General features: G+C 40.0%; 1 protein-coding gene across 1 annotated transcript in view; it reads right to left on the bottom strand.

Moving 5' to 3' along the window:
• The window catches only part of LOC123512293 (neuronal acetylcholine receptor subunit alpha-10-like), a 166818-nt gene that overhangs the window by 54094 nt on the left and 102724 nt on the right, over positions 1-10000 (bottom strand). The window contains exons 2-3 of the mRNA XM_045268624.1: positions 7605-7750; positions 2088-2094 (exon numbers count right to left, since the gene is read on the bottom strand). Coding sequence (XP_045124559.1) covers positions 2088-2094; positions 7605-7750 — 153 coding nt within the window. The remainder of the gene's footprint in view (positions 1-2087; positions 2095-7604; positions 7751-10000) is intronic.

The raw sequence follows: 10000 nt of genomic DNA, 5'->3' as shown, positions 1-10000 counted from the left end.
TTTTTCCTTCGCCGTAAATTCTGCATGTTCAGTTTCACTTGTCATTACTCTGGCTTTCCTTTCTCTGCTCCTCCTCCTCCTCCTCCTCCTCCTCCTCCTCCTCCTCCTCCTCCTCCTCCTCCTCCTCCTCCTCCTCCTCCTCCTCCTCCTCCTCCTCCTTCTTCAGCTAATGGCCGGCTACTCAGAGAAAAGCCCCTCTCTCTCTCTCTCTCTCTCTCTTGTTTGATGGATTGCTTCCTGGAGTGTAAACCTTCTTGTGTTTCTCTCGCTAAGTCTGACATCTGTTGGTCCTTCCTTCCTTCCTTCCTTCCTTCCTTCCTTCCTTCCTTCCTCTTAACCTGCTTCTTCTTAATCTTTCTTCCTTTTAACATTTTTGTCTCTCTGCTTTGTCTTTCTCTTTTTTGTCTCAGTTTTTTGTGATTTTTTTTTTGGGTTCTCTTTTTTGGTTTCTTGGTTCTCTCTCTCTCTCTCTCTCTCTCTCTCTCTCTCTCTCTCTCTCTCTCTCTCTCTCTCTCTCTCTCTCTCTCTCTCTCTCTCTCTCTCTCTCTCTTCTTCATTCCTTTTCCTTCATTCTTTTTTTTCTTCTTTTGTTTTCTTTTTCGTTCTTTTTCTTTCTTTTCCTTTCTATCTTTCCATTTTTTCTTTCCTTCTTCCTTTCTTTCATTTCTTCTTTTTTTCTAGTTGATTATCATTTTTTTTTCATTTTTATCCTTGCTTTCCATTTTTCTGCTTATTTGTTTTTTTGTTTGCATTAATTATCGACTTTTCTCTTCTATTTCTTTTTTTTTCTTCTTCCTTGCTTCCGTCACTCATTTATTCATTTCATTCATTGCATTTAAGTTTTTTCTTCTGTTTTTTATTTTCTTCCTCTCTTCTTCCTTCATCAATCTACTCTTCTCCTTCTTCTACTCTCTCTCTCTCTTCTCTCTCTCTCTCTCTCTCTCTCTCTCTCTCTCTCTCTCTCTCTCTCTCTCTCTCTCTCTCTCTCTCTCTCTCTCTTTTATCACGTTTAGCGTCTTGCTCCTCATTCTTCTCTATTTTTCTTCTTACTTTCTTTCTTCTTAAGCTTCAAATTTGTCTTATTCTATCTCCTCTTTCTTCCTTTTTGTTTTCTTTTTTCTTTTCTTATCTCTTCTTCCTTCGCTTCTTCTTCTTTATTGTTTCTCGTTAATTTAGTTTAACTTATCATATCATGTTCCTTCTTCTTCTTCTTCTTCTTTTGTTGGAAGTGAAAGACATCTATTTATATTTTGCACGTATATTATTTCTCCTCCTCCTCCTCCTCCTCCTCCTCCTCCTCCTCCTCCTCCTCCTCCTCCTACAAACCTTTAAAAGTGATCTGTTTCTCCTCTTCCCGTAAGATTTAGAGCCAGGAGGAGGAGGAGGAGGAGGAAGGAGAAGAAGGAGGAGGAGGAAGAAGTGAGAGAACTAGATGCTTTAAGCGAGTATACTGTTGTTCTTCACCTTAGCTCCTCCTCCTCCTCCTCCTCCTCCTCCTCCTCCTCCTCCTCCTCCTCCTCCTCCTCCTCCTCCTCGTCCTCCGTCAGTGTTTTTAATGGTTCCTTCAGTATTCACGTCACGTGCCGTAAATGTAAAGGCATCACCTCACAAATCTATCCCCTCTCTCTCTCTCTCTCTCTCTCTCTCTCTCTCTCTCTCTCTCTCTCTCTGGTAACGCCGCCTTGTAATCTTGCGCGCCAAAATTTGTCACTTTCTATTTGCGTTTTCTATTGTTTATATAAGTTAGCCTCAAGTAGGTACCGTTTTCTTTAATAGGGAGGTAGTAGTTCATATTCCGTTTTCTGTGAATGTATATTTTGGTATGTGTTCGTATTAAATTTGCTGGTATTTATTTCCGTTTTTTTTTCATTTTTTTGCTGTATATTTTGTTTCCCTTTTTTTTTTACTTTTTTTTAATTGTTTTCTTTTTCATTCCTATCTTTGTTTAATATTTGTGTGTTCCTAATTCTTTTCATTCCCGTTATATTTATTCCTTTCCTCATATTTACTGATTTTCCTATGCATTTCTTTTCTTGAGTATTCCTAATCATTTGTATTCGTATGCATTCCTAACCTGTATTCCTAACTTTCTTCCTATCAATTTCCTCTCCCATGCTCTCCTATTCCTGTTTATTCCTATCTCGTTCCTATGTATATCTTTTCCTATATATTCCTAGTCCTGTGCATTCCTAACCTGTATTCTTTTATATTCTTCCTATCAATTTCTATTTCCATACACTCCTATTCCTGTTTATTTTTGTTCATGTGTATCATTCCTAATATTTAAATTCCTGCCTATTTAATCCTTTGCATTTCCGCGTATTCCTATATATTCCTATCATTCCTGTTTACTTCTTTATGCATTCCTGTTCTTATCTATTTGTCACTCAGTCCAACCTTTTTTTTTTTTTTCATTTATTATCAAATATTTTCATGTATTCCTGTCTCATTCCTATTTCACTTCTTTTATGCATTCCAGTTCTTAGATATCAATTTTTTTTTCTTTCTCGTTTATTCCCACTTCTTTCTTTCTTTTTATGTATATCCACGTATTCTTCTGGATTCCTCTCTTATTCCTACGTATTCTTGCTGTTTGTATTCCTGTCCTTAGATATTCCTTTTATTCCAATTCCTACTTATTTTATTTTTCATGTATTCTTTATTTTTATGTATTTGCACGAATTCCTGTGTATTCCTCTCATTCCCACATACCCTACTGTATTAATTCCTGTTCTTAGACGTTCCCAGTATTCTAATTCCTACTTGTTCCTACGTATTTCTTAATTTTGCCCGTATTCTTTCTTTATTTTCATGTATTCTGTGTATTCCTCTCATTCCTGTTTCCACTTGATCCTTTACTCGCGGGAGGGCTAGAGTATCAGAAGACCATCGAATATTCTGTTTATAAAGGGAAGGAGGATTCGAACCCAGAGAGCACAGTTAATGAATCTAACCTTAAACCACTGAACCGTTACGCCACTTTTTTTTCTCCTCTTCCACCTCCTTTTGATCCTCTTTCTTCTCCTCCTCCTCCTCCTCCTCCTCCTCCTCCTCCTCCTCCTCCTCCTCCTCCTCCTCCTCCTCTGTTTAATGAATATAACTGAGAGAGAGAGAGAGAGAGAGAGAGAGAGAGAGAGAGAGAGAGAGAGAGAGAGAGAGAGAGAGAGAGATGGCTAATGGCTGGGAAATGTGGTGCATAAAGATTTATTAGAGAGAGAGAGAGAGAGAGAGAGAGAGAGAGAGAGAGAGAGAGAGAGAGAGAGAGAGAGAGAGATCTACGTTTGTTATATTTGCACTTCATTCTCTCTCTCTCTCTCTCTCTCTCTCTCTCTCTCTCTCTCTCTCTCTCTCTCTCTCTCTCTCTCTCTCTCCTATTCATTGCCAATCACCTTCAGAAAAGTCATCCATTAGAATATTCATGTTTTCCTTTGCTACTTTTACCTTTAGACTTTTCTTTCCCATTTTCCTTTCACGCCTGAACAGAAAATGGAGGAGTGGGGAAGAGAAAGAAAACGGAGAGCTGGTTGTAATCATAGGTTAATTGGGGTACTATTATTATTGTTGTTATTTTTATTGTTATTGTTATTTTCATTGTTATTCTCTGGCTCTTTCTACCTTTCCTCCTTTATTTTGCGTTTTCCTTTATTTTTTCTTTTTCTTCTTTTTCTTGTTTCTTTCCTTTTCTCGTTCTTCCTTTCGTTGTTCCTCTTGTTTTTCCTTTTTTTTTTGTTCTCGTTTTTTCTTCTCTCTCTTCTTCCTCCTCTTCGTTCTTTTCCTCTTCCTCCTGCTCCTCCTTCTCCTCCTCCTCCTCCTCCTTCTTGTTCTTCTGGTTCTTGTTCTTCTTGTTCTTGTTCTTGTTCTTCTTGTTCTTGTTTTTTTCTTCTTCTTTTTCTTCTTCTCGTCGTCATCGTCCTCCTCCTCCTCCTCCTCCTCCTCCTCCTCCTCCTCCTCCTCCTCCTCCTTCTCCTCCTCCTCCTCCTCCTCCTCCTCCTCCTCCTCCTCCTCCTCCTCCTTTTTTTTTTCTTTTTGTCTACTTCCCCTCTCAGAAACAAACGTCTTTCACCTCTCCTGGTCCCTTTTCCTTTTCCTTTTCCTCTTCCTCTTTTCCTCTTCCTCTGTCTTTCCTCTCTTAAACCTTCTAGAGCAAACATCATTCACTCATTCTCCTTCCTCTTTCTCTCTTCCTCTTTGTGTCTCTCTTTCCTCCACCTCCTCTTACAGTAACCTCGAGAAACAAGCATCTTTCACCGACTCTTCCTCCTCTCCTTCCTCTTCCTCTTCCTCTTTACCCTCGAGCGAATGCAATACCTCTTCACGCTTCCTTCGCATCCTTCGCTTCCTTCGCCTCCTTTGTCTCTCCCGTGTAGGAATTCTGGGACCTTAAATATGTCTATGGTTAGTGTAGGTTATCCCGGCGTCGCGCAGGTCAGAAGGTCCGCCTCTTGCTCTTCCTTGGTGTTTCCGTGTGCTGGGTTATCAATACCTGAGTTATCTGAAGGGGTTATTGCCTCGTTTCCTATTTAATCCCCACATGTTAAGTTTGGAGCCATTGGAGTACTAAGAGAAGGAAGAGGAGGAGGAGGACGAGGACGAGGACGAGGAGGAGGACGAGGAGAAAGAGGGGGAGGAGGAGGAGAAGGAGGAGGAGGAGGAAGAGGGGAAAGAGGGGAAAGAGGTAGTGGTGTAAAGGATTGAACGTGAAGCGGCTATTACACGGGCAAGTTTTCGGTCAGCACAGCAAGTTCGTCACTCATCAGCATCCCGTTTCAGACAGTGATTTCGTTCAGCACAGCATGCTTCGTTTATAACAATCACTGCTGCGGCAAAGCTTCATCTGCCGGTGGTATGTTCATGCACATCAGGATTTTATAAGGCTGTTTAAATGTATTTACGTAAGATAAATTGGTATGCTTCGTTGCATCAATATTGTGATGAGTGCAAGACTAAGTAACAACTGTTGTGACAAGCTTAGATAATGTAACAGTGGGATATTCCACATGAAAAGTGTTGAGGGCGAGAAAGGGCCAGGTATTGAGGATGTTATTGATTATTTTAGGCTTCGTTTTATTGTTTGTATTACAAATTAATAACATACACGTTGTAAACACGTTGTACAACACAGAAACTTGATGACGGGATTAACTGAGTATATCCCGCACCGTGTATGATTTGGGTGAGTTGCTGCTTCAAATTATGCTGCGGGAACATGTGCTGATCGAAAATTTGCCCGTGTAATAGCCGCTTAAGAGACACCTTCAGTGAGCCGTTACCATCAGTCCTTATGATGTCACTATAGTCAGGTGAGGCACCTATAATCTAGCCAATGCTAGATTATAGGTTGATAATATTCTGAAGTCTGATTATAGACCTGTCAGCAGGTAGATTAATGGAGTCAATAATAGCATTTAGACAAAACACAACTTGATTAATCACTCTCAGCATGGTTTTACGAAGAGAAAGTCGTCCCGTACAATTGTTAAGTTTTTATAGTAGAATTTATGTGGCGGCAGACAAGGAGATAGTTGTGACATCCTATACCTAGATTTTAGTAAAGCGTTTGATAAGGTACCACATTGAAGGCCCTTGAGAAAGGTTAGGGTGCCCAGGGTAGAGGGAAGAATATTGGGCTGGATCAACTCATGGTTAGGTGATAGGCGGCAGAATTGTAATAAACGGCTCTATTTCCGAATGGGGTGACAGGGATAAATTTTTGGGCCATTGTTATTAATGATTTGGATCGTGAAATTCGAAGTGATTTTAGTAAATTTGCAGACGACACAAAGATAGGTTGATTGATTAGGTGAGATTCAGATGCCATCGCTTGCTGGCAGATTTAGAAAGGATGAACGAATGAACACAGATGTCAAATGCAGCTCAACATAAACAAACACAAGTACATAGTGTAGGTAGAGGAAATCCACACTATAAGTACACAATGAACAACGAGGCCTTGGTAGGTTCAGAATATGGAAAAAAATAAGATTTATTGTTAGTTTCGATCTCGGTCTAAGAAAACAATGCATAGACGTTAGAAATAAGGCAAATATGGTACTAGGATTAATTTTTAAAGTGTTAATAGCAGAAATCCCGAGGTAATATTAAATTTTATTTGGTGCTGGTCAGACCACATGTAGATTATGCTGTACAATTCTGGACTTCACATTATAGGAAGGATATAGATCTATTAGAATCAGTGCAAAGGAGAATGTCTAAAAAGATACAAGGGATGAGTGGTATTCCCTACGAAGCGAGATTGAAGCTACTAATTTGCATTTCTTAGTGGGATGTAGCGGAAGAGGGGACGCGATGGAAGTATTTAAGTGGTATATAGGGGATAATGACAAAGGGGATATGAGCAAAGTTCTTAGGGGAAGTAGCCGGGATAGAATCAGAAATAATGAGTTCAAGGTTGAGAAATTTAGATTAGGAAAGAAATGGGAAAGAACTGGATCTCTAACAGAGTGGTTGATGAAGGGAACGGACTCAGTAATCATGTTGTTAGTGCTGAGTCAATGGGAAGCTTTAAAAGATAAGACAAAATTAATGGATGAAGATGACAGGAAAATTTAGGTAGTTTTGTTCACACAGAGACTGCCACGTGTAGGTCTGACGGACTCTTGCAGATTCTTTAAATTTCTTTCTGTATATTCATATGTTCACCGTATTGTGTGTGTGTGTGTGTGTGTGTGTGTGTGTGTGTGTGTGTGTGTGTGTGTGTGTGTGTGTGTGTGTGTGTGTGTGTGTGTGTGTGTGTGTGTGTGTTTTCAACGGCTTGTTCTTCTCTTTTGGTGTGTTCATGATGTTTGTTCTTGTGTTTCTTCGTGTGTGTTCAATTTACTGTTTCTTCTTATATTGTATTCTTTTGTGTTTGCTTGTGTTCACTGTTCTCTGTTCTTTTGGTCCATCTTAAGTGCTCACTGCAATGTCTGTTATTGTGTTCACTCGTGTATGTTAACTCTACTGTCTGTTCTCTCCGCTTCTCTTCGTGTTTGTATTTCTTATATATACTTCAATTGTCATCATTCGTGTGTGTGTGTGTGTGTGTGTGTGTGTGTGTGTGTGTGTGTGTGTGTGTGTGTGTGTGTGTGTGTGTGTGTGTGTGTGTGTGTGTGTGTGGCGTTACTGCCTACTCTTGTGTTCCTACATAGACAGTTACCTCATCATTTATTCTTCCTTTGTGCTCATTTGTCTACCTCCACTCATTACCTTCGTGTCCTTCACAGTGTCCTTGAGATCCATACTGCTTTCCCTCTTTTATGTCCATTTTTTATTCTTGTGTTCCTACATGGACAATAACGTTATCATTTATTCTTCTTTTGTGCTCAATTGTCTACCTGTGCTCATTACTTCTTTTCCTTTGCATTGCTCTTGAGACGACAGACCTCATCAATAATGCGATACTACTTTCCCTCTTTTGTGTCCATTTCTACGCTACCCTTTGCTCCTCCTTTGTGTTCATTTGTCTATCTCCGTTCATTACCTATTCATTTGCATAGCTCTTTGAGACGACAGACCTCATCAATAATGCGATACTGCTTTCCCTCTTTTGTGTCCATTTCTACTTTACCCTTTGCTCCTCCTTTGTGATCCCCATGAGCACCTACCACGTCAATGATGCTGTGCAGGGACACGCCGAACACCACGGAGAGCGCCTGGGAGGAGTTCCTGGCAGGCCTGACGGAGGGATCATAGTTGGCCATTAGGTACCGCGTCAGTCTATACTCTTGCTCGTCCCCCGCCGCCGCCACCACTGCAGGAGAGAAGATAGTTGTAGTTGTAATAAGAGCAGTAGTAGTGCTAAAAGTAGTAGTAGTAATAGTAGTAGTAGTAGTAGTGTTATTATTTTATTTATTATTATTATTATTATTATTATTATTAGTAGTAGTAGTAGTAGCAGCAGCAGCAGCAGCAGCAGCAGCAGCAGCAGCAGCAGTAGTAGTAGTAGTAGTAGTAGTAGTAGTAGTAGTAGTAGTAGTAGTAGTAGTAGTAGTAGTAGTAGTAGTAGGTTCGAATCCCACCACGTACCACCCTGAAACTTTGTCATTTGTGGAGTGGTTTAAAGTTACCTACATGTCACCATGATACCCAGGTTCTAGGTGAAGGTGTAATTCTCTTACACCAAAGATGGGCTTGGGTGGTGATATGGGCCTTAATATGGGTACCACTACAAGTAAAATTGCCTACGCCGCTAATAGGTGGAAACTGAACAGCGTTTGCCATACTCTTCAAGTGAATCTACAGGCACTATAGGCAATAACATAAAAAATAGTAGTAGTAGTAGTTGTAGTAAGAGTAGTAATAGAAATAGTGGTAGTAGTAGAAGTAGAAGAAGTAGTAGTAGAACATAAATAAACAAGAATAGCTGCAAAAAAAAAAAAAAATACATGGGCTACAAGTGACTCTTTACTGGTGGTGGTGGTGGTGGTGGTGTTGGTGTTGGTGTTGGATTTATATATATATATATATATATATATATATATATATATATATATATATATATATATATATATATATATATATATATATGTGTGTGTGTGTGTGTGTGTGTGTGTGTGTGTGTGTGTGTGTGTGTGTGTGTGTGTGTGTGTGCGTGCGTGCGTGTGTGTGTGTGCAAAAGACTTCCTACACCTTTACATCGTTCATCATATTATTATTCTGAAATGCATTTATACGTAAGAAGATTCCATTACTGAAACTACAATGCACATTTTCCTAACACAAATACAAGAAACCCTCGAAAAATCCCTTCAACTCACAACATAAACACAACACACTTCTCCCATTGCAACCCCAAAAAACACAAGAAAACACTTAAAAAATCCTAAACTGCATATCCCTTCAGCTCGCATCACTAAGCATGTCCAATTTATTCCAATGGTTCCTAACAGTGTCTTGTGGTTTCCAGCGGCGCTTAACTTTCTCTAACAGTCCGCAGCGGTGTCATTTATTTCTCAGTGGTTCCAAACAGTGACTAGCCAAGGCCTTACTAACAACATCCCCCTCCCCCCCCAAAAAAAAAACAACAACAACACAAGAAAAACACTTAAACAATCCTAAACTGCGCATCCCTTCAACTCACAACAAACACAACACATTTCTCCCATTACAAACCAAGAAAAACACAAGAAAAAACACTAAAAAAGCATTCTAAACTCCACATCAACCAGTAACGAAAATGTAATGTTAACTACAAACTTCCGTGCTTCTCTTGACCTTCGTACATATAAATAAATACATTACCTGACTTTTTTGACTCATAATTTCACGTAAGGGAGCGAACAGCGGGTGGTAAGTGGCCTGGGTAATATTCTGCGTGTGTGCTGCCTCCTGTTTAACATTCTACGTTGGAAACTCAGCTATTTAAAGGGGGTGGTGGTGGTGGTGGTGCTTGTGGTGGTGGTGGTGGTGGAAGAGAAGGAGGAGGAAGGGAGAGTATGAGTGTGTGGAAAATGGAAATAACATGGAGTATTATTCTCTCTCTCTCTCTCTCTCTCTCTCTCTCTCTCTCTCTCTCTCTCTCTCTCTTTCTTTGTTTTCTTGTTTTTTCTTTCTTTCTTTCTTTCTTTCTTTCTTTCTTTCTTTCTTTCTTTCTTTTTCTTTCACACACACACACACACACACACACACACACACACACACACACACACACACACACACACACACACACACACACACACACACACACACACACACACACACACACACTCTCTCTCTCTCTCTCTCTCTCTCTCTCTCTCTCTCTCTCTCTCTCTCTCTCTCTCTCTCTCTCTCTCTCTCTCTCTCTCTCTCTCTGTCTGTCCTGATTTGAAGAACTAGTGTTGTGAGGCAGAGAAGAAGAACCGAGCGTTATAAAAAAGTAGAAAACAACAACTCGGGAAAGGAAAAATAAATTGGAACAAGGAGAAAGAGAAGGAAAAAGAAGGAAAAGAAGGAAAATGTTAAGAAAGACCAAGGAAGAACAAGAAAGAAAGAGGAGAGAGAAATAGGAGTTGACATGAAA

This window comes from Portunus trituberculatus, chromosome 33 (genome assembly GCF_017591435.1).
Source record: "Portunus trituberculatus isolate SZX2019 chromosome 33, ASM1759143v1, whole genome shotgun sequence".
Lineage (NCBI taxonomy): Eukaryota > Metazoa > Arthropoda > Malacostraca > Decapoda > Portunidae > Portunus > Portunus trituberculatus.
This window is presented reverse-complemented; position numbering and strand designations above follow the sequence as displayed.